The sequence below is a fragment of the Theropithecus gelada genome, chromosome 12 (genome assembly GCF_003255815.1).
Source record: "Theropithecus gelada isolate Dixy chromosome 12, Tgel_1.0, whole genome shotgun sequence".
In the NCBI taxonomy this organism is placed as follows: domain Eukaryota; kingdom Metazoa; phylum Chordata; class Mammalia; order Primates; family Cercopithecidae; genus Theropithecus; species Theropithecus gelada.
Genome location: NC_037680.1, coordinates 46,339,733 through 46,365,837, shown reverse-complemented (window position 1 = coordinate 46,365,837; position 26,105 = coordinate 46,339,733). Strand labels below are relative to the sequence as shown.

Sequence of the window (26,105 nt, the reverse complement as noted above, 5' to 3'; positions counted from 1 at the left end):
GTGCCTATGGTCCCAGCTACTGGGGAAGCTGAGGTGGCAGGATCGCTTGAGCCCAGTAGGTCAAGGGTGCAGTGAGCTGTGATGGCGCCACTGCACTCTAGCCTGAGTGACAAACACAGCTCACTGCACTCTAGCCTGAGTGACAAAGTGAGGTTCTGTCTCCAGAAAAAAAAAAACAAAAAACAAAACAACTGATTTCCTAAACCACACAACTAGCAAATATAATTCATACGGTATTTAAATATGACAATTTGCTAGCTTTAATGTCCGAATGCCCAGTATTCCATCTCAGCATTGTTCACAACAATCATCTAAAGAGCTTGTTTTAAAAAAGCAGATTCCCAGATTTCACCCACAGAAATTCTGATGACAGCAGACAGGAGATGAGACACAGGAACCTGCATTCTTAATGAGGAGCGCAAGTGAGTCTGACAGAGATGTAATCCTCACATCACACTTTTATAAGTCCTGCACTACACCACAGCACCACTCCACTCCCAAATTCATCTAATTTTACACACAAAATATCCTCTACACTAAAAACATACTGTGCTTTTCTTTCATGGAATACTTTCCAACCAGAGACTCTGGATTTTCTTGCTCCTTGTGAATTCCCTGAAAAATCCCAAATAAGGCTTTTCTGTTCTGCTTTGCCAAACACACACAGCACAGTACATATTATTTACAACTTCAAAATGGGCATTGGTTTTTTCATTAGACAATGTGTTGAGGGAGGCAAGAAGCACGTAACTGTTACTTCCTTCAAAATTTTAACTTAGAGAAGTGAAAATCTGAAAGTCAAACAAAAAAGACTGTGTAAATCAAAACCTTACTTACCTCTGGCTCCTGTCAAGCATGTCAACTGTAAATCTGCGGGGGGGGAACCTTAGAAAACCAATCATCCACTTAAGGAAAACGTTCTGTGCATTTAACATAGGTTCAAAATGTAAGTAAGTGCTATCAGCATTCTATGTGGACTTTTTTTTTAAGATGGAGTTTCACTCTTGTTGACCAGGTTAGAGCCGCAATAGCGGCTCACTGTAACCTCCATCTCCTGGATTCAAGTGATTCTCCTGCTTCAGCCTCCCGAGTAGCTGGGATTACAGGCACCTGCCACCATGGCTGGCTAATTTTTTTTGTATTTTTAGTAGAGACAGGTTTCATCACATTGGCCAGGATGGTGTTGAACTCCTGACCTCAGGTGATCCACCCACCTCGGCCTCCCAAAGTGCTGGGATTACAGGCACAAGCCACCGCGCCCAGCCTATACAGACTTTAGTTTGAACTATTTCAAGTTAAAATTTGGGTCATGAGGATTGTTTTGCTGTTTCAAAATCAAATTTGGAGAGTAAATACATTCAAAATATTTTTAAATATACATTTTGTTTTATAGTTTCTGGTTCACTTATGGTTATGATCACTTATAAAAATGAATTAGAGTTCAAATATAAATTTCCTTTATAGTTCAGAGTCATCTAAGAAGTCTTAGTGTAACATAAAGCTATAGATTTCTAAGTAATTGAAAGCAGTATCACTGTTTACCAGTAAAGACATACATTTATAACAAAATGGAGAAAAGAAAACCAAAGCTTGAATGAACAAAAGGTAAACATTTTCTTTTAATACACAGAAGAATTCACCATTCAAGAACTGATATTTGAAAGAGTTCATTTATGTATATAAACATACCTTTGGGAGTATACATGCCTTGTTGCATAGAACCTCCAGGTTCAAAAACAGGAGCCTTAAAATCAGCTACAGCTGATAAAACTGATTCAAAGCTGTAACTGCCTGGAATAATGCCACTTTTGGGATTAGGATTTTCTGGAATATGATATATATGTCAAGAAAAAATATTAGCAACAAAAAGCCAGATTTATAGCCTTTCCAAGGTACTCTAGTTTCTCATTTTGCTGAAGTAGGCAAATAGTAATTGGCTGTAATATACAGAGCTGGCCACAAGAGGGCTATATAATACAACAGTTCAATAATAACTTTTTAATTGTGATTTTTGAAAATATGTTTAATCTAGGAGCCTACTAATAAATTGTATGCTGTAGTAGTTCCCAGGTATATTTTCCCCGAAATAAATTTAAAAATTTCAGAAAATGACTGAAAAATTTCTAAAAATGTGTCTTCATTTTCATCATTTTGCAAATAACTTTTCCTTAAAAAACAGAAAGAACTTGCGAAAAATTAGCAGATTTTTATAGCAAAGATTGTTTTTCCAAAAAACACAAAATTTCACCCCCAAAGAAAAAAATGCTAAGCAAATTTAAGCAAAGAGGCTAACCAAAAAGATTCTCTCCTCACATTACACAAATCTTTAAAATTCAAAATACAGAGATCGTTTTTACTCTATAATAAACTGGTGCATAGTTCATAATGACTGAAGGAACTCATCAGACAATATCAAATTGATGCTGCTTACAAAAATCAAGGTTGTCAAATAGGCATTCTAATAGGACTTATTTCACAAAACAAAAATTTTAGCCAATTCTTCCAAACATAGTCATAAGATATACAAATACTAAATTTAGCCAGAATTTTTATCACAAAATTACTTGATAATCTTGTGTAAAATTTTATTAACATTAACTTAAAAAGATAATCAGATACTCATTGTATGTTCAGTCGTATACAAAGAACCACAGGTTCCCTGTTTGTAAACAATAATCTACAAACAAAAATGCTTTAAGACCAAATTCTACAGAAAAACCCTCAAAATGTTTAAAATCCTGGTAATAATAATCTTAAGGTGTACCTTTAACTGTTCACCATGAATTGCATCCTGGCTACACAGACAAAATAGACCTAGCTGCCTTTTACAAAACGTTCAGTAATGTTGTCCTAGAAGGTTAAATGCTGGGGTGGCCAAAGCCATCAATCTGTCCTGAAATCTACTCTAAAGTCCAAGAAGAGTTCCCCAAGAGGTAATAATAGGAGGTTAAAAAAAAAAAAAAGTCACCAGCACTGAATACACACTTGAGCAAACAACTGGTATTCTTCTTTTTCTGTTATTTTTCAACTTTGAAAAACAATTAATCAAAAAATTGATAAACCATTAATCATAAAAATTACTTATTTTAGATCCTGCAACTAACAGAAACTAAAATTTTAAAAGGATATGAGGTCCAGCAATGAACTGTGTGTCCTGTCATTCATACACAGCTGGGCTACCATCTCCGCCCTGAGAATCTCATCATCAGACATTCCTAAAATTATTAAAAACAGAATTAACAAATCTGAGTATACATATATTATAAAGAAAAAAATTACCACATTTTTCATTAAGCTGTTTTACCAAATACAGGATGTTTCAAATTAAAGAGTAAAGAAGCAATGCTCCAAACATAACTGCAGTTTAACTGCTATTTGCAGTTCCCTTAAGCAAAGGATATTTTAAGGATATTCTAAAAGGTATACCTATAGTACAACATACAAGAGTTTGAAACATTCTTTAAATTTATCTACATCCTTTCCTTTTTTCCCTAAGCCAGTTCTACTACAGGGATGGGGAGAAAGGGAGGAAAACAGTTAATACCTAAGTATTAGTATCAGTGAGTTTTACCTAAATGTAAACGAAGACTCAAAAGAATCACAAGAAATGTAAGAGCGCCTTCTAACATCGACCTCTCATGCTCTGCATCAAGTACTGTATTTTGATGTTGTGATGCCATTGTCAACAAATCCACTACCTTAAATCTACAAGAAGAAATATTTGAAACATATTTTTATAAATTAAAACAAAATTAACTGGACACTTCCTACTATCTGTCTTAATAAAATTATGCCTACCTTTCGAAGACGGATGAAATAAAATAATCTGGGTCAAGTCTAGAAGCACAAACCTTTAAAAGAAAACAAAATGCTTTATTTCTCAATATTCAGTTTTCCTTCTTCTATTAATCATGTTTTTCTATACTTTTTGTTTTTTGTTTTGTTTTGTTTTTTGAGAGAGTCTTACTCTGTCGCCCAAGCTGGTGCAATCTCAGCTCACTGCAACCTCCACCTCTGCCTCCCAGGCTCAAGCTATTCTCAGCCCTCAGTCTCCCAAGTAACTGAGATTACAGGCGTGTGCCACCACAGCTGCCTAATTTTTGTGTTTTTAGTAGAGACAGGGTTTCAACCTGTTGGCAAGGCTGGTCTCAAACTCCTGGCCTCAAGTGATCTGCCTGCCTTGGTCTCCCAAAGTGCTGGGATTACAGGCGTGAGCCACCACGCCTGGCCATGATTTTTATTTTCTGTATGTTATAATGTTTTGACATCTTGAGGGGCCTTACAGACCTGAAGACAGATACTCCCTCCCAGGCCAGCTAATTCCTAAACATAATAAACAACTTACTTGGGAACATGCCCATCATGAAAGCCAATCATTGTCTTTATCTAACTCTCATACATCAACCCAGTATTTCCCCTGCTCTAACTCAATCCAGGGCCAGGTACCACAGAGTCAGGTTCAGCCCCTATGCCTCAAAGCCTGCTGGAATTATTCAAACTAGCCAATCCTGCCTTGCCTTGCTTTTCCCGTAGAAACCCCAATAAAGGCTCTTGCCTAGGCTCTCCCCTCACTCCTTTCTGCCTCTTGACCAAAACCTGGTGCTTTCCTTGTAGTCTTGTGTTGGGTGGTATGCGTCTTCTCCTGGGAAATGTAAGTAATAAATTATTCTTTCAGTGGCATCGGCCTCTCCATGTCATCACTCAGTCACCTCTATAAATTAAAATCCCTTGGGTACAAATGAGACACTTCTAAAGTATATCTGCATTATCTAATTGGCTTACCTGTAACAGGTAAATGTCAGGATCAATCATGGAATTACAAAAATGAGACTGGACATAGGTCATGGCTTGTCCTTTGATTTGTAGACCATTTCTTACCCACATATTGCTGTGGATTTCAGCAAGACTTGCCTAATAAAAGTAAATTGGACAAAGAATAAATTATCTAAACTCAATCCTTACAAAATATTATAAATAACCATTTCAAAATATTTAATGATGTAATCGTAGTATGAGCCCGATATTCTGTCCAATGTTAAAGATAATCAGTTGAAATATACACTTCTACATTTTTTTTTAACAATAATTATGTTTTTACATAGCCACTTTTTTTTTTTTTGAGACGGAGTCTCGCTCTGTCGCCCAGGCTGGAGTACAGTGGCCGGATCTCAGCTCACTGCAAGCTCCGCCTCCCGGGTTCACGCCATTCTCCTGCCTCAGCCTCCCGAGTAGCTGGGACTACAGGCGCCCGCCACCTCGCCTGGCTAATTTTTTGTATTTTTTAGTAGAGATGGGGTTTCACCGTGTTAGCCAGCATGGTCTCGATCTCCTGACCTCGTGATCCGCCCATCTCGGCCTCCCAAAGCGCTGGGATTACAGGCTTGAGCCACCGCGCCCGGCCATAGCCACTTTTTTAGAGTTTAAACATGAGTTGGTTTTCCATGTTGGCCTCTGGATACATTTATAATGACTTTCACTGACATCTTTCATAAGAAATCAATGCTTATGTTCCACTCTATTTCTCCCTTAAGAAAACTCTAAGTAACAACAACAATCCTAATATACATGTTTAAAGAAAGACACTTGGAATAAGCATAAAATAAAATCAATTGTTCAAAGTCAATGAATACATTCTACATCTTTAATTCACCCTAACTCAAACCTATACTACTAATTTTCCAAATATTGGAGGTTAGAATAAATGTTCTCACTATATCAGTATTCAATTCTTCATGTATTTATGTCCAGTGTCAACTAAAACTAAGCAGTCATAATTTTTTTTTTTTTTTTTTTGAGACAGAGTCTCACTCTGTCACCAGATTGGAGTGTAGTGGCGTGATCTCGGCTCACTGCAACCTGTCTCCCAGGTTCAAGCAATTCTCCTGCCTCAGCCTCCCGAGTAGCTGGGACTACAGGCACATGCCACCACGCCCAGCTAATTTTTGTATATTCAGTAGAGACAAGGTTTCACTATGTTGGCCAGGATGGCCTCAATCTCTTGACCTCGTCATCTGCCCGCCTTGGCCTCCCAAAGTGCTGGGATTACACATGTGAGCCACCACTCCTGGCTTCAAGCAGTCATAATTTTATCTGTTTCCTAACACCCAGAGTTCAGGTTCAATAATATTATAATTAACAAATCTAAAATTGCCAGGAAAAAAAAATTGAAGTGCAAGTCCCTCTAATGTATATAAAAAGCTGGCCTGCCAAATTATAGTGTTGGTATTAAAAGAAATCACAGTGCTTATCTAAGCTAATTCTTCTCTCTTCTTTCTCCTCACATTATACAGATAGGGAAATTAAGAACCAAGGAGGTGAATTACCCTAAACTTTGTGGAAAATAAAACAGTGGTAGCACCAAGACTAGAATCTTTCGGATCTCCTGACTCCCAAAACGGTGCTATATAGTATGTTAAATACCACCCCATAAGTAAATATCATGAAAAGAATTCCTGGAAAAAGTAAAACTAAAAAGTAAATCTCATAAAATGAAAAAATACCTAAACATAATCTGGCAAAAACACAGTAACAACTTTTTTTAAAAAGTTTTCAAACATCTCAGCTATAATAACAATGAAAGGCAAATAAATAAAAGAAGAATCTCTTAAACAAGGAATCCACTTCAAAACTTTTTAAATGCCTGAATACATACTTGAATTTGGAGTGGGTGAATCATTAGTTTCATTAGCATTTCCTGATCTGGTAAAACAGAATCCAAATCTAGTTCTTGACATTTCACAGCCTAAAATTATAATAAAAAAGTTACTAATTCAATTCCTATTTCTGAAAATTAAAAAAAAAAGAACAGAACTCTTTAATGACAGTCTTACCTTACTCAAAAACATAGCATAGTAACGATGTAGTGGCAGATGAAAAGTGACTTGGTTAGGTGCTGGCTGGAACAAACAAACAAAATCCATAAGTCAAAGACTATTTTACAGAAATTTTAAGATGGTTGTAAAATGTTTAAACCATACTCTCACCTGGATTTATTCCTATAGTTTAAATTCAAAACTTAACATTTTAGAAGATGCAGATTCTAAAATCACTACAGATAAAATTATCCCATTTTAAACACTTAAGCATAAGTTTCTTAAAGGCAGAAATCGTATTCTACTCAACTTTGAATCCTCTGAAGCATCCAGCACAGATTAATATTTCCTAAATTCACTTTAGCCAAAGCAAATAATCATTATTAAAACAAGGGATGGAATGGATTTCCAGCTACAGAGACCATTTGGGACTCTTCAAATGCATGTATACCAAACATCATGACAGTAATAAGAGTAACGGTCACACATAACATTCATTGAACACTTACTATGTGCCAGTCACCATGCTAAGCACTTTATTCACATTATCACATTTAATCCTCAGAAGAATGCTATGGAGTAGGAACTACTAACATTCTCATTCTACAAGTAGCAAAATTCAAACTTAGAAAACTTAAGTAACTTCCTAAAATTCAAAAGTAGTGAACCGGGGAGCTAATCTGGACTCCACTGTCATATTCAAAACGGTAAGAAGACTCTGACCAAATCCCTAAACAGAGGTATAAATGCAGGGCATCATTAGATTCCTTCACCAGTTGGATAAGATGCTTCCAATCAGTACCAAACAACCAGCCTCTATACAAAACTTCGTAAAAAATATGTGAATGACGTTTACGCATTCCTGTAAATATTACAAAAACTGTATTTTAAATCTGTGAATCCCATGGATCACAAAATCACTACAGGGCAGGGCAAAAATATACCACAGCTGTCCTTCTTAAACAAATGAGTTAAAAACTAAAAAGGTGTTGTTTGCTTTTAATGCTTTTTAAGTTCTTAGTAAATATTCTCTTGTTAAAAATTTTTATACCGGACATTCAGATAATTATGCTAATGTCATATCATTATAGAGGTTATAAGGAGTCTAAATATGTCACCATCCCTGAAATAATTATTTTTTCAAAACCAATAAGATAATAGCATCCTCCTCAATATGTAAAGGCTACAAAAATGTGTTCTAACAAATAAAAGTTTGCCCTCCATAAAAAGAAAGGAAATGATAACAATGTTCTGTAACATGAATAAACCTTGGGGACATTATGCTAAGTAAAATAAGCCAGTCACAAAAAAACAGTAACTATATGATTCCACTTATATGAGGTTCTTAGAGCAGCCAAATTCATAGAGATACAAAGTAGAATGGTGGTTGCCAGAAGCTGGGGCAAGAGGAAATGGGGAGTAGCTATTTAATGAGTATAGTTTCAGTTTTACAAGACAAAAAACTTATGGAGATTGGCTGCACAACAATACAAATACACATAACACTACTGAACTGTATACTTAAAAATGATTAAGATAGTGAATTTTATGTTTTATGCGTATTTTGCCATAATTAAAAGTAAAATTTTAAAAAGTCTGCTCTCCATTACCATAATCATCTTAGTAACATATTCTACACTAACTAGCTAAGTCAGAATCTCTCTCTATTTCCTTTGAGGCATTAAGCAGACTGGGTAAGTGCAGACTCTTTTTTTTTTTTTTTTTTTTTTTTTATAGACAGGGTCTTACTCTGTGGCCCAGGCTGGAGTATGGTGGCACGATCACAGCTAGCTGCAACCTCCACCTCCAGGGCTCAAGTCATCCTCCCTGCTCGGCCTCCTAAGTAGCTGGGACTACAGACACACACCACCATGCCTGGTTAATTTGTGTATTTTTTGGTAGAGACAGGGTTTTTGCCACGTTGCCCAGACTGCTCTCGAACTTCTGGGCTCACGCAATCTGCCCACTTCAGCCTCCCAAAGTGTTGTTATAGATGTGAATCACCATGCCCAGCCTAAATGCAGACTCTTTTTTTGAGTCTCGCACTGTCCCCCAGGCTGGAGTATAGCGGCGCAATCTCAGCTCACTGCAACCTCTGCCTCCCGGGTTCAAGCAATTCTCCTGCCTCAGCCTCCTGAGTAGCTGGGACTACAGGCGTATACTGCCACACCCGGCTAATTTTTGTAATTTTAGTAGAGATGGGGTTTCACCATGTTGCCCAGGCTGGTCTCAAACTCCTGACCTCAAGTGATCCACCTGTCTCAGCCTCCCAAAGTGCTGGGACCACAGGCGTGAGCCACCGTGCCTGCACCCTAAGTGCAGAATCCTGTCACTGCCACCTACCTGTAAAACTGGGCAAGTTGCCTCTCTGTGCCTAAGCTGTCTGGTCCTTAGAGTAGGAATAATAAAGAGTTGGGCAGCTGCAAGAAATAAGTAAAACAGCACAGTATCCAGTACATATTGCTATTAACTAGTAAGCCATGAACTCTATTTTATCTTTCAGGGCTTTAGCATATCCTATATTCACATTCTCCATAATGTTAAAGTCCATATTCCTTCCTTGTCTAATATCACAGACTGGCTACTTGATAAGCGCTTCTTCTATTCCTATATATACTGATAGTCCTTGGATTCCATTCTTCACTCTACAGTCTTCTCATTATATGTGAATTTATCCAGATACACAGCTTCAGCTGCTAACTCTACCCAGTTGACTCCCAAATCTCAGCAGAAATCTCACTCCTGAACTCCAAATCTCACTTTCAGGTGTCTACTGAACATCAATACTTAATACTCCATGGGACTACAAATACAGTGTGTTCAAACCAAACTCAGTATCTTTGCCATAAAACTCAATCCTCCTCAATATTTCTTCTCCAGATTCCCAGTAATTTAAATATGAAATGTAGACTTCCTCCTTCTCACAAGCCTCCTATATTTGATGAGGTATCAAATTATGTTTACTTATTTTTTAAATAATCTCTTAAATCCACTTTCTTCTTTCTGTCTACACTGCACCTAACTAACCTTAGCTCAGGCACTCAACACCTAGTGCCTAGGTTTCAGTGATAACTGCTACTTCTACTATTATCTTCCATAAAACACCTTTTGTGGTGTCTGCCTAGCTCACAAGCTTCCCATCTTCTCAGAATGTGTCTTCCTTTCCCACTCTCTGCCACCTCAACCACACACAGAGATTGGGGCCTAACAGTCAAGTTTATAGTAGCCATATTTGACTGCAGGCAGGGCAGGGGACATCTGACCCAGCCTGAGCAATGATTTTCTCTCTTAAAAAATTGGAACTGGGATTCAGGGACATTCACAGACAATCTGGGAGTATGCCTGAAATGGTAACATCAGGCAACTATAAGAAGGCAGTATTTCACCACATGGACAAAGTACGGGAAGGGAAGAAAAAATGAGGCACATACACACAGGGCAAAGCAAAGGCAAGCGACAAGAGCTCCTATTCAGATTTCCAGTCCATCCCTGAGGTCCAGGTGCCCTAACCCTGAGACACCCCTATGTATTAATGATAAATGACTGCTTCTTTAACTCAGGCTGCTTTAAATTATTTTTCCCCTTGCATTAAAAGAACCTTGACTAACATATCTTCTATTACCCGCTATATGCTGCCAGAAGGTGGTCTTACTTAAACATTAATTTAATCTTGAACTTCTTCCACTCACAATCTTTTAATGACTCCCTATGGTTTTAGCCTCCTGATAACCTTCCAACTCCTGAGAAGAAACAGCTTACCTCTCCAGCCTCATCTGTCACACAAATTCATGCACCATAGGTACTGCCCCTAACTTACTAAGCTTCTGTGCCTTTGTATATACACTATTCCCTCTGCCCCAAATGTTATATATCCCTTCTCCCATTGGATTAATGTATCTTTAAGACTGCTCGGTTGACACTTCTACTAAGAAGCTTTTCTTGGGTTCTTCAGGCTAAGTCAGGTGCTCCCTTTTATCCTCCTACATGGCACCTGGTCACAACTTTACAGAAGCACAGGAATCAAATTAACCATATACTTGTCTTCCACCTCCTTAAGTTACGGACTGTTTTACCACTATATCCCCTATGTTTACAACATAGTAAACATTCAATAAATATTTGCTATATGAATGCATGTTCTACTTTCCTCTTACCAGAGGACTCTAGCCAAACCCACTCTGCTACAAACTCACAATTGTTGCCCTACATGATATTCATATTTTTAAGAACTCTTAAATGGCCTATCTTATAGGAAAATGTATTCCATCCCCTGTTTCTGTATGATTGATTTGGCTTACTTCAGTTCAAAACATATTATTGGCCAGGCACAATGGCTCACACCTGTAATCTCAACACTTTGGGAGGATGGAAGAAGAACTAATGTTTATCACACATGTAATATGTGCCTCTTAGTCAATCCTCACTGGTTAATGTTACCAACTTCAACAGATGAGGAAATGGGCTCAGCAGGGTTTAAAAAAAAAAAAAAAGTAAAAATATGTTAAAAATTAAACCTAAAAAAATCTTTTTTTTTTTTTTTTTTTTTGAGACGGAGTCTCGCTGTGTCGCCCAGGCTGGAGTGCAGTAGCGCGATCTCGGCTCACTGCAAGCTCCACCTCCCGGGTTCACGCCATTCTCCCGCCTCAGCCTCAGAGTAGCTGGGACTACAGGCGCCCGCCACCACGCCCGGCTAGTTTTTTGTATTTTTAGTAGAGACGGGGTTTCACCATGTTAGCCAGGATGGTCTCGATCTCCTGACCTCGTGATCCACCCGCCTCGGCCTCCCAAAGTGCTGGGATTACAGGCTTGAGCCACCGCGCCCGGCCAGAAATCTATCCAAGGCCACATAGCTAGTTAAATTATGGCAGAGTCACAATTTACACTCAAATCTGCCTGACGTTAAAGCTCTTTCCACTGCCAACAACCAATATAGTTAAAACACTACCACACAAGGAGTTCCAAAATGTGGACTGTGGACCCAGAAGTACCATAATTTGCTACATAACAATAGGCAAGTCATTTAATATCTCTGCATCTCCACTTCCCAATGACAAAAAAAAGGAGGAATAATAAAACCTTTAAGCACCATATAAAAACATGACATGGGCCAGGCACAGGGGCTCGCGGCTGTCATCCCAGAACTTTGGGAGGTCAGGGTGGGTGGATCACCTGAGGTCAGAAGTTCGAGACGAGCCTGGTCGACACAGTGAAACCCCATCTCTACTAAAAATACAAAAATTAGCTAGGCATGGTGACACAAGCCTGTAGTCCCAGTTACTCGGGAGACTGAGGCAGGAGAATCGCTTGAACCCAGAAGGTGGAGGCAGCAATGAGCCGAGATTGTGCCACTGCACCCCAGCCTGGGCAACAAGAGCAAAAACTCCATCTCAAAAATAAATAAATAACATATTATTTGATTCCTTAAGTTCTATACTTAATTTCTACTCTTTTAAGAATCCATTTAAATTTTTGAGAACATTCAATATCTTCCTAAAAATATTTCTGTGTGAAAAACAAATACAATATTTCCTAGAGTTCAGCTGCTCTGTATGTCATACATGATTCTAACCGTCCTTCACTATACTCCTGATTCCAAGCATGATTAATTTAAATATCATTTTCTTTTGTATAATTTTCCCCCAGTTCAATCTTACTGCTGCCTTAGTGATGCTACTATTTCAACAATAACTCCTGAAGTTTCAAACACCAAAGAAAGCTGGATTGAGAAAAGCTTCAGTTAAAGCTCCAGCTGAGGGACTGACCCTGGACAGGTTGAAGAAGGAGGGAAGCAGGCTGGAAGTGGGATGGAGCTCCATGAAGGCTGGAGAATATTCTCTCTGAACACTGACCTATTACCATTTATGTAAACAGAATTTAAGCCTAAAGACCAACAGTTACACAAAGCAAAGAATCAAGATGAGCTGGTCAGGGCAGAATCAAAATCCAAATGGACAAAATCCAGGTTGAAGGCTAAGAGCTGACACAAATGTTGGGGGAGGGGTAATGAGGGGTAAAGAAAAATTAATTCAGGAAAGGAGGGATTAGAATTAAAGATAACAAAGGGTTCTTCCCTTCCTAAACCATTCCTAAAGCCACTGGAAGGTAAAGAGAGGGAGCATGGTAAAATAAGCATCTAAAGTTTAGGAAACTGAGAGGGAAGTCAGAGCTCAGACTGAGGAGGGCAACTGTTGGGGGTAATCGAGGGGTTGAGATGTCAGGGGTTGCTCAGGCATAGGGGGTGTGGCCTAGCACAGGGCATCAGACGTGGACAGAGTCAAAGGGGACCCACACAGCAGGGCAGCCCAGTGTAGAGCATCAGAGCCAATCTGGGTGAGGAGGGCCTCCAAATGGGGAATCACAGCCTGACTGAGGTAAGGAGGGCAACAACACAGGGGGCCAGCCTGGAATAGGGAATCAAAATCCAAGCTGGGTAAGGAGATTATCCACATGTGCAAAGAGCCCAGCAGGAGGCATCAGAGCCAAGGCAGAATGAGGAGGACATCCAAAAACAGGAAGAGCCTGGTGCGGGAATTTCAAGCACAAAGAGGGTGAACAGGGCTTCTCCACAGAAGGGCAGTCCAAAGTGGGGAGTCAGAGCCCAGGCAGGATGAGGAGGGTGTCCACGTGTGGGAAAAGGGGTACTAGGATGAGGACTCAGAGTCAAAGCAGGGAAAAGAGGCATCCATGCAGGGGAAAGAGAGGCAACTGAGATGAGAGTCGCTTCTCATATTTATATGTGAGATTGGTCATAAATAAATATGTATTTATAGATAAGTAAACATATTAAAGATAATGGAAGCCAGGTTTTCCACTATTGAAGAAAACTAGAATAAATCCTACAGTGTTAAACTTGAATTAAAAATATCAGTTTGAACTCACAGATTTCACTGTAGACAAATAAATATAGATGCAAATATGTATATGTACTTACATACATACACTCCTCTGTTCACTGTGAAGTCCTGGGAGCAGTGATACGCCAATAGCAATGAGCACATGTAGCACCTAGATTTTTCTAAATATTGTTCCACACTAAAAGTAACCAGGGATCCATAAAGAAATGATTGATTCCAGGAATGGATGGGGAAACTATGAGTCTGAAACATCCTGATGGGCCAGAAAACATGGAAGTTCTCAAAAAATGATGGGACAAGCAGAAACTAAGCTTAAAGGGGCTCTCACTGGCCAAATCTGAAGCAATCTGAGCATCAAATAATGACGGAAATAGCTTATAACCCATTGAATAAAATAGAAACTATGAATCTCTAGAGACAAAAATAAATGAATGAATTAAAACCTGGATCACAAAATACTTTATTAATTACATGAGAAAAAGGGTAATTTTATGATGAAAGAGTCTAGCAGGTACTACCCTAATCAAGTGATCAAAGGGAACATCATCAGTAATAGAACACAAATCACAAACCACCAGATAGGATGCGATGAAAAGACTACAACATCACTTCTGTAATATTCCTGAAAATGATACATAATCTGAATCTAATCATGAAACAAACTCAAACTGAGAGGCATTCTTCAAAATGTCACTGTCCTGGCCAGGAGCAGTGACTCACACCGGTAATCCCAGCACTTTGGGAGGCTGAGGCGGGTGAATCAACTGAGGTCAGGAGTTCCAGACCAGCCTGGCCAACATGATGAAACCCTGTCCCTACTAAAAATATAAAAAAATCAGCTGGGTGTGGTGGCACGCACCTGTAATCCCAGCTACTCAGGAGGCTGAGACAGGAGAATTGCTTGAACCTGGGAGGCAGAGGTTGCAGTGAACGGAGATCGCACTCCAGCCTGGGCAACAGAGTGAGACTTTGTCTCAAAAAAAAAAAAAAAGTCACTGTCCTAAAATGCAAAGAAAGACTGGGAAAATGTCTCAGAAGGAGATTAGAGACATGATAACAAAATGCAAAATGCAATTCTGAACCAGATCCTTTTTCTATAAAAGATATCATGGGACAACTGATAAAACATAAATGAGTTATAAGAATTAAATGTTAATAATATATTAATGATTTTTATAGTTGCATTCTGGCTATATAAGAAAATATCCTTGTTTGTAGGAAACACTTAAATGCATGGGGATAGTGAGGCATCAAGTCAACAACTGAACTCTCAAATGGTTCAAGAATAGAAAGTTCTTTATCCACTCAACTTTCCAATAGATTTGTGATTGTGTCAAAAATTTTTAAAACAGAAAGGGGAAAAAACACACATACACACAAGAGATAAAATTTGCCTACCCTCCACATATACACAAACACACAGCAATGTTCTGTGTGCCCAGGGTTCAGAAACCAGACGAAGTGGGGGTGAGCTGTCTGAAACATGGTCTTTCTTTTGCATATGGCATATTCTGACCCTGCTTCATAAGAGGAATAGAAGGAGCTTCTGATGGTAAACTTGGCTGACTAATAAAAGCAATTACTTGTTCAATTCATACATACCAAGTCCTGTGCCAGCTCTTCTCATTATTAACAATAATCACCTTTGTTCAAGCCCATCTTTTCCTACTCTGACAAGCAGAACACTGTCCAATTAATAGAGTTGTGATACCCTTTTCATTAATCTCCCCTATCCTATTCACACTTGCATTGTCACTTTTATATATTCAACTGAAACTAATTTTCACCCAATAAGAAATAATGAAACATATATACTTCATAATGGAAAAACAAATCATGCCACTCTTCTCTAGGAAATAAGCAGACATATTAGTGTGCTCCAGAATCTCCTAAATGTCAAAGAACTAAAGAATTAGTCTCCCCTTTGGGTTTCTCTTTTTCAAAGCCTAATATGTTCATTACTTCCTCCCCTCTCCTATGAAAAGGTATTATTTTCAACATTAAATGAAATCTAACACTTTTCTTAAATGTCTTTACATACATCAGAAAATATACATACCTCATCTACGAAGTTAATAGCATCAAACCAGTCTTGAAGAGCTTCAAGGCAATATCTAACAACATTTCGGGTATATTCTTGAGTTTCCTAAAATAGTAAGTTATATATAATAAATGTATACTATATAAACATATATTTTCAACATTAAATTATATGTAATAATCATTATATGCATTGTATATACATAAAATGGTAAAACGTAAACATTTTCAATATTATATTTGCCATTTCAAGAAACTGTCCCTTCATAACCAACCAGTGACAAATATGAAAATTAAATAAGTCGATATGCTTCCTTTTTTACAATATGTTTCTAAAAATGAATGAAAGCTGAAATAGATTTCAAATAGATTTAAATCAGACTCCATTTCAGGAGACCCCCCCCCCACCAATTTATCATAAATTCCCTAATGTCATTGTTTAATGGGTACAGAGCTTCTTTGCGGCTGATGAAAAAGTATTGGACATGGACAGTAGCAAGAGTTGTACCACACTGTAAATGTACTTCAAGTCACTGAATTTCACAGCTAAAAATAGTGGTAAATGTTATGTATATTTTACACAATTAAAAAGAAAGGGCAGAGCATATGCGGACTGTAAGTAACCTGTGAATACCTTGACTTACAACAGAATTAGGGAAAAGATATGATGTGTGTGCCACTTGAAGTAAGAGTACTGTAAAACACAACTACAATGTTTTGTGGTAAAATGGATCCACCAAAATAGGTGAGTTCCAAATTAAACAGAAATAGAAATAATGATAGGCTTGTTCACCAAAAACAACAACAACAACAACAACAACAACAGGCAAAGGATTTAAAAAGACATTTCTTCCAAGAAAATACACAAATGACCAATAAGCACAATCAAAGATGCTCAACATCATAGGAAAATGCAAATCAAAGCCACAATGAGATACCACTTCACACCAACTAGAGAGGCCATAATTTTAAAAAAGGAAACAAAGTGTTAGGAAGGATGCAGAGAAATTGGAATCCTCATATACTGCTGATAAGACTGTAAAATGGTACAGCTGCTTTGATAAATTGTTTGCAGCTGGGCACGGTGTCTCACGCCTATAATGGCAACACTTTGGGAGGCCAAGTCAGAAGCATCAATTGAGGCCAGGAGTTCAAAACTAGCTGGGACACAGCAAGTCTCTGTCTCTGCGAAAAAAATTTAAAAATTACTCAAGAGTGGTGGCATGCATGTATAGTCCTATCTACTTGGGAGGGAGGCTGAGGTGGAAGGGCTGCTTGAGCCCAGGAGTTTAAGGATGCAATGAGGTATGATCACGCTACTGCACTCCAGCCTGGGCAACAGAGTGAGGCCCTATCTCAAAAAGAAAAAAAAAAATTTGGCAGTTCTTTGGTAAGTTAAATATAGAGTTACCAAACAACCAAGTAATTCCACTCCTATGTGTATTTCCAGAGAATTGAAAACATATGTTCACACAAAAAATGTACATAAATATTCACAGAAGTATTATTCATAGCAGCCAAAAAGTGGAATCAACCCAAATATCTATCAACTAATGAAAGGACAAATGAAATGTTGTATATCCATATGATGAAATATTACTCAGATAGAAAAAGGAATGAAGTACTGAGACATGCTACAACACAGCTGAACCTTGAAAGCATTACATTAAGTGAAAGAAGCCAGACACAAAAGGCCACATATTACAGGATTCCATTTATATGAAATGTGCAGACTAGGCAGACTTATAAAGACTGAAAGTAGATTAGTGATTTCCAAGAGATGAGGGGAGGTTGGAATTGGGAGGTATGCAATTTCTTCTGGGGGTGATAGAAATACTCTGGAATTAGATAGTGGTAGTAGTGGTAAACTTTGTGAATACACTGTAAACCACTTAATAGTATATACTTTAAAATGGTTAAATGGTGAATTTTATTTAAGTTAAAAAAAGATATTTTGGGGTATCAATGTATAATGTGTAAGTACAGAAAGCATCAAAGCCACGTGGGTTAAACTCATCAGCTACCTATGTAAATGATATAAACATGCCTTTTTAAAAAGCTGAAAGTCTCACATTCATTCTTGACTTCTCCTTCACCTTACTCATCTCCATGTCATGTCAATTCTTGCTTGATATTATCATATAGCTTCATGCCTATTTCCATTGCCACAATACAGACCAAAATCACTTACCTGGTCACCTTACTAACATTCTCATCCTGTTTTAATCTATGCTATATGAGATTTATATTTATAAAATATTATTTTATACATTCTATTCCACACCTCTCACTGAAAACAAATTAATGGCACTTATAAGTTTTCATAAATAATCTGTCATAACCAAACTAAAGCAGCAGGTAATTCACAGATAAACTTTTAAAACCAAATGTTCTCCTATTTCATCAAGCATTTGGGCAATGGGGTACCATTACAGGCTCTTAGTGCAAATGTAAACTGGCACCACCTTCTGGAGAACAATTTGACAAGTAGGTACTAAGAGTCTTAAAACGGTGACCAGTTAATTCCATTCATAAATACAGCATATTTCATAATCATGTTCTGATTGTCTCTCTCCTATCTTCTCACTACTACCACTCCCCAACCCCCAAAAAAGTCAGTATGCATGCTAACTTAGTAGTTTTATGACCTTGAGCAAATTACTTAAATTTTATGAGTCTCAGTTTCTCCACATGTAAAAATGGGCATAATGCAACCTACTTCCCAGTACTGTCCTGAAGCGGCAAGTGAAATGATGTACATAAAATGCTCTGTATCATAGGTTAACACTATGTGTGACAAGTAATTAAGTGCTCCAAAGAGTCAAGACCACATTAATCTTTTATCAAGTCTGTAGTACCCTATAGTTGCCACCGGATGAAGATTTTGCAGTTTAATTTTCTCCTTAGAAAGCAAGTATCAGTAAAATTCTAGAAACGTGTCATCCTCTTATCCAATCGTCATGTCATTAGTTAATTAGCATTAAAAGTATGATGCTGTACTGACTGAGCTATCTCAGTAGTATTACTTTTTTTAACTAGCCCTTAATGTTTTCAAGAATCAAATAGCATTCAATGCAATCATACAAAGACAGTAATTTATCAAGTGAAGTTTCCTTTTAAATTACTTAATCCTTAAGTTTTATATTTTACAGTAGAAAATTTAAACAGAGAAATAACATTTTTTTTCCTACAAACAATAGTGTTTCTTCTAGTTTATACTTCTAAACCCTGACAGCACTGCAGCTAAAAAGCTTTGGACATTCTTGCTTAAAAAACAACTATAGCAAAGTGATAAAGAGCATTGGTTTTTAAATCAGATGAATTTGCTTTCAAATTCAGTGTCTACTTATAGTATGTGAACTTAAGCAAGTTATTTAACCTCTGAAAGAACAGAATGATGCCATGTACTTTATAGGAGATGCAATGAAGGTTAGATAAGAATATATGAAAAGTGCCTAGAATAATGTCTCACATAGTGTAAGTGTTCACCAAGAGAATGTCTTATCTAGGAACCAGATGCTCCTGTAACTGAGAAGTTACTCTCTGACACTGCCAGGACAACAGGAGCCTGTTTTCTCTCTGTTCTCTTTATTTCATAGATTAGGAGAACCATACTGCATTGTAATTCTAGCCTTCAAAGCTGAAATATGAACTACTGCCCAGAAACAATAATTTTTCATTATCAAAGAGATAAACATAACCTCAGCCTCATAATTCAAATTCATCTTTAACACAGTAGTCAGAATAATCTTCTTAAAATATTGATCTTTTTATATCAATATCATATCAACCCACTTTACTGAGTATCTTCTGTTGGCTTACATACATGACATGGCATTCTTCTGATTTTTCTCTTCTCCCTATCCTTAATATCTAAATGTCAGTTTTTTCTTCGGGGTTCACATCTCTCTTCTCCCTATTTAATCTCATTCCATCCCTTGGTGATAAATATATTCTATATGTCGAAGGGTCTAGAATGTATAACCTCAGTCCAGACTTACTTTTTGAGCATGAGACTCATATATCCAACTGTCTATTCTCTATTTCTACTTGGACATTTCACGGGCATCTCAAACTTAACCTATTTAAAGCTAATTCTGATCTCTCTAAACTTGACATTCTCTCAGTCTTTACTACCTTTGTAAATAGCACTTCCATACACAGTAACTCAAAAGTCTCTCTCTCTCATCAATAATGTACAATCCATCACCAAGCCTGTAGATGCTACCTCAAAAATACATCTTGAATATCCAAAATACACTTTGAATATATATATATCAAATATATATGCTACCTGAATTTCATGTTCAGACTACTGTCATAGCATCTGTTAGTTGACAAATAATAACTACATTTATTTATGGGGTACAATGTGATGTTTCCAGATATATATATGTATATATATATATACACATATATATACACACACACACAAGGATTGTGGGATGAGTATATCAAGCTAATTAACATATCCATCACCTCAGACACTTATCATTTTTTGTAGTGAGAGCATTAAAAACCTATTCCTTTAGCAATTCTGAAATGTAAAATACATTATTATTAACTACAGTCACCATGCTGTGCAATAGATTTCAAAAAGTTATTCCTCCTCTCTAGCTAAAACTTTGTACCCTTTAGTCAAAATCTCCCCATTTCCCACTCCCTCAGCCCCAGCTTCTGGAAACCATCATTCTACTCTCTACTGCTATAAGTTCAACTTTTTTAGATTCTACATACAAGTGAGATCAATTTATCGTAGCATCTTAATTGGTCTATTTACTCCTGGCTTTGCTGCTTCCCACCCACGCTACTCCTGCTCAAATCCAGTCTTCTCCAGGAACAGAATGATCTTTTAAGGGTAAATCTGATCACATTAAACCCTTGCTTAAAAATCTTCAGTGGTTTCTCCTTAAAACTGAATCCAAGAGTCCTTAACATGATCTGCGAATATCTGCAATAATAATCTGATCTCCGCTTCTCTCTCCAACTCCACCTTGTTTACTCTGTGGTTCCAGCCACAAATTCCTTAAAAAGACCAATCACGGCCGGGTGCAGTAGCTCACGCCTGTAATCCCAGCACTTTGGGAGGCCGACGCGGGCGGATCATGAGGTCAGGAGATCGAGACCATTCTGGCTAACACGGTGAAACCCTGTCTCTACAAAAAAAAAATACAAAAAATTAGCCAGGCGTCATGGCAGGGGCCTGTAGTCCCAGCTCCTCGGGAGGTTGAGACAGAAGAAGGACATAACCCCCGAGAGGCGGAGCTTGCAGTGAGCCGAGATCGTGCCACTGCACTCCAGCCTGGGAGACAGAGCAAGACTCCGTCTCAAAAAAAAAAAAAAAAAAAGGACCAATCACTTTCCTACCGAAGGTAGGCTATTCCCTCTAATCTCCCGCGTGACTACCACTAACCCCAATTTAACCTTCACAGAGATAGGCCCTTCATATTCTCTCTTCATAAAGACATTCTCTGATACTCAAATCATTAGTCCTCATACTCATTACTCTCCCTCATAACAACCTGTTATTTTCCCAAAAAGCACTTTACGAAAGCTTGTGAAGTAAACAGATGTGTTTACTTACTCAAGGTTTATCTCACCCATGAGAGCAAGAACTGTATCTATTTGGTTCAGTACCAAAAATTTAAGCATCTAAAATAATGTCTGGCATATATTTTTTTAATAAATGAACAAACAAACCTCATATTATATGACAGTTTCTTGATAAATGCTACAGTGGAAATTAAACAAGGTACATTATGAAAACAATCTGACTGGAGGAATAAATGAGTAGATTATATATCTGAGTCTTCAGAATATTTGAAGAAAACTTTAAAATTTCAAAGAGTTAATATTAATTGTTCTTCATTTTGGTTAGAATCACTACCCAGGTCCCACTGCATATCTAGTGAATCAAAACCTCTGACAGTGGGGCTCATGCATACATATTTTTTAAGCTTCCAAGATAACTCTCATGCAAGAAAAACACTGAGCCAACAAAAGAGAATGAAAGAGTGTATGCCAAAGAAAGAGACTAGCTTGAACAAAAGCACAGGAATCAAGAAAGGACACTGCACGTTGAGGAATAATAATCAATCCAATAAAGGTACGGAGGGAGAGGTGGTATAAGAAGATGAATTATAGGCTAAGGTGGGCAGTTCACCTGAGGTCAGGAGTTTAAGACAAGTCTATGCAACATGATGAAACCCTGTCTTTACTAAAAATACAAAAATTAGCCAGGCATGGTGGTGCACATCTGTAATCCCAGCTACTTGGGAGGCTGAGACAGAAGAATCACTTGAACCAAGGAGGCAGAGGTTGCAGTGAGCTGAGATCGCACCATTGCACTCCAGTCTGGGCGACAGTGAGTGAGACTCCATCTCAAAAAATAAAAAATAAAAGATAATGAATTATGAGAGCCAAGTTGAGGGCAACCTGTGGAGAATTTTAAATGTCTCTAGAAGAAAAATAGATGTTATCCTATAAAGTGATGAGAACTTGAATGATTTTTAAGTAAAGGAGAGGGAGATTTATAGAGCTTAGAAAAGTAAGTTTGGTATTGACATAGGTCACAGTAGAAAGAGTCTAGAAATAGGAAAACCAGTTAAGAAGTTACCTTAATAATCCACATTTTTAAAATACATTAATAATCCATATTTTTAAAATACAGAGAAATAAAGGAAAAAAGCAGGAGAGGAATATTTCTGGAATGAAAGAAAGATTCTTAGTATCTGATTACAGGTTGAACACAACTAGTACTGCAAGGGAAGAAAGTTTCCAGAATGGACAATTAAGTAATTTAAGATACCATTAAATGACAATAAGGGCACAAAAGGAAATATAGTATGGACAGATAGTTTTTAAAAGTTAATTCAGAACCTGAGAAAATTCATGTACCTACAAGGGGATCTACATTAATAATCAGACCTGTTAGAAATCTGAACCGGACCAACATGGTGAAACCCTGTCTCTACTAAATATACAAAAATTAGCCAAGTGTGCTGGTGCACACCTGTAATCCCAGCTACTCAGGAGGTTCAGGCAGGAGAATTGCTTAAACCTGGGAGATGGAGGTTGCAGTAAGCGGAGATGGCGCCACTGCACTCCAGCCTGGGCGACAGAGAAAGACTCCCTCTAAAAAAAGAAAAAAAGAAATTTGAATCTATTAAGACTGTAACAAGGTTGTGAGTCATCTGCATTTAGGGAATGGTTGAACTAACAAAACACAGTATAAATCTACTTATAGAAACACATACGTTTAAGTGGTAGATGGAAGAGAGCTTCACAATAACAAAGAGCAAGACTTACTGTCCATTTCTCTTTTACTTTGTTTTTAAAAGGTCAGTAAACAGACTGAGAAATTCAAATATTTTTAAATGAGCTGACCAAGTCACCCAAGTAAAAAAGAGGCAGAGCCAAAACTAGAACCCAGGGCTTCAAAATATGTCTACTACAAAATCTTGTCCAGCATGATTACTGGTACAGGACAACAGGCTGGAACTGCATGGTGTCCATATATCAAAATTTTAGTCAAGTCTTCAGTTTAATAGGGTCAGGGATTCCATTTGTCTGGATTGCCCAAAGTTTCTGGAGACCCATCAAACCAATGCTTATAATAGTATATATTATAATATACATTATATAACAATCACAGGAAGGTTTTTGAAATTTATACTTGTTTTGTCCTTGGAATCTTGAAAGTGTAACATTGAGGACTATCCTACTCCTTGAAAGATAAGAAGCATTAGGTAACTGATAATAAATGAAACAATAAAGATGAATGTGGAGACTAATGAAGTTCCAAAGACTGTTCACAATAGCAATAGGCTGGAAAAATCTGATAATAATGAATTCCAAACTGCCTAAGAATGAAAATTACCGTCTCGGGTCAATTTTCATAAAGTTGAATTCAATTTGAAACAAAATTAAACATTACACATTATATATAAATGAACAAACCAATATTTTTCACAAGTCTTTTTCTTAAATAAACACAGAAATTAACAAAAATATTTCCAACATACCCTAACTTTACAATGTGATAAAAGCCCCCACATTGGCTGTGCACAGGCCTCAAGTTCAGCAGCAAAGGCAGCATAGTAGGTCTGAGACTCAAATTCCACATGCTCATTTAGCTCTCGCTTGTTTAAGTTCATACCTTGCAAAAATTAAAGCAGATATAAACCTTGTCAAGTGGAAGCACACATTCATATTAAATATCAAGTACAACAGTTCCCAGTCCCAAACACATTTATGCACACAAACGGCATTACTGACACAGTACATACAGAAGCAAATGACTAAAAATGAAACAATCTAGTCCTTTCAGAATTTTTTACAAACTAAGTTTTCTTAGAAACATGTTATGAATTGTCTCATGTAACAAACTGAATATCTTTTAATAAGAAAGTCAAAAAAATTAAATTTTTTTTTTTTTGAGACGGAGTCTCGCTCTGTCGCCCAGGCTGGAGTGCAGTGACCGGATCTCAGCTCACTGCAAGCTCCGCCTCCCGGGTTCACGCCATTCTCCTGCCTCAGCCTCCCGAGTAGCTGGGACGACAGGCGCCCGCCAACACGCCCAGCTAATTTTTTTGTTTTTTAGTAGAGACGGGGTTTCACTGTGTTAGCCAGGATGGTCTCGATCTCCTGACCTCGTGATCCACCCGTCTCGGCCTCCCAGTGCTGGGATTACAGGCGTGAGCCACTGAAAAAAATTTTAATTGATCTTACTTGAAAGTTTTATGTGTTATGAATCTTTCTCAGAGAATAGATTTCACATTTCTAGATTAATGGTTACAAATGCTTCAAAGCCAGGCACAGTGGCTAATCCTGGTAATCCCAGCACTTTGGGAGGCTGAGGCAAATGGATTGGTTGAGCCCAGGAGTTCTAGACCAGCCTGGGCAACATAGTGAGACTCTGTCTCTACTAAAAATAAAAAAATTAAGTTAAATTTTTTAAATGCTTAAAAAAGTTATACTCCTGTTTCTTTTTCAATCATTTGACACTTTTCCTAATTCCTTGGTATGTTTTATGAACAATTTATTAGAGTACTTACAAATACCAATTAAAATAATGAGATATTTCATATGTAGTCTGAATGATATGCTATTATATTTTAATTGATGCTTAATAATTTAGCATTAGGAATTTTGTAAACCAAAAAATTAACAAAGGTACCAGTAAAATTCATACCTTGAAAGAAAGATACAAAGTTCATCCATGTAACTAACAAACCATGATCCTCCAAAAATCTCTTGGCCACACTTTGATGAGAAAGAATATTAATAAAATCACTAACAAGAGGCCAATAAGTGTTATTCTTCAGTAATGCTTCTCCACAGTTCACTACCACATGTAAACTATTTTCTTCATCTAAAAAAAGACATACAAAACCCAAAAGTGTCATAAGATTTTTTTAAAAGCTTAACAAATAATACAGAATACATACACTTTAGAATCAGATATACCTAAATTCAAACCCCAGCCTTCCATTTAATACCTATATGGCTTTAGGCACAATATTTACACTCTCTGAATCAATTTCCTCATCTATAAAGTGGAAAATAAAAACATCCATCTTAAAATAATTACATGAAGCATTAACAAAAAGTACTTAGCACATCATTATAGTAATTATTACCATATGTCCAATATATGACATGATACTGAAGTAGCTGTATGTTTATAAAACCTTATTTTCTTGATTCTAATGATATAATGCAATATTTTCTGATCCAATCAATAAAAAATTTTTACCCCTAGATTAATCTCATTTCATCTTATCAATCAAATCTGTATGATTTCAAGAGACATACATTTAATTCCTTTCTTCTATTCAAAGAATACATCAATACAATTTTTAGCAAACAGTATTTCAAAGATAAAAGAAAAAACACATTTTAAAAAAAGAAAAACACACACACACACCAACTTCTTAAGCTGTGGAAAAAAAGTAGTTTAAATACATCGTTGGGGGTGGTGGGGGGATAGGCTTGTACAAAATATTTAGCATTAAAATTATTAGTATATATGTATTAGCTCACTTTAACCTATTCCAACTTCACTGACTCACTGGACTAGGAAGTTTCCATTCCCATTGTAAAGCATATTAATACCCATAATACATGGAATGCTCAAGGCTTGTAGCTCATTCCCTGTACACAAGCTGGGGTGTATGGTTACCCAGAGTCAATTTTTGTTTCTATTTATGCTAATTGTTCTTTTTATCATAATTACACAATTTAGATCAAAAGTATATGAACTAATGACATGTGAAAGCACAGAGAGGTATTACAGAAACTGAATCATATGCTTTTGAGAGACAATAAAATAAAAACAAGTGCCAGGAAAAAAAGCTAAAAAACCTTGGGACAGAAAAATCATAAAACCTATAAGTAT

General features: G+C 37.2%; 1 protein-coding gene across 1 annotated transcript in view; it reads right to left on the bottom strand.

The window, feature by feature from the left end:
• The window catches only part of UBR3 (ubiquitin protein ligase E3 component n-recognin 3), a 229,601-nt gene that overhangs the window by 121,979 nt on the left and 81,517 nt on the right, over positions 1–26,105 (bottom strand). Inside the window, exons 9-18 of the mRNA XM_025403952.1 lie at positions 24,900–25,079; positions 23,731–23,864; positions 15,726–15,812; positions 6,831–6,896; positions 6,653–6,742; positions 4,783–4,911; positions 3,799–3,851; positions 3,572–3,705; positions 3,131–3,215; positions 1,690–1,832 (exon numbers count right to left, since the gene is read on the bottom strand). Coding sequence (XP_025259737.1) covers positions 1,690–1,832; positions 3,131–3,215; positions 3,572–3,705; positions 3,799–3,851; positions 4,783–4,911; positions 6,653–6,742; positions 6,831–6,896; positions 15,726–15,812; positions 23,731–23,864; positions 24,900–25,079 — 1,101 coding nt within the window. The remainder of the gene's footprint in view (positions 1–1,689; positions 1,833–3,130; positions 3,216–3,571; positions 3,706–3,798; positions 3,852–4,782; positions 4,912–6,652; positions 6,743–6,830; positions 6,897–15,725; positions 15,813–23,730; positions 23,865–24,899; positions 25,080–26,105) is intronic.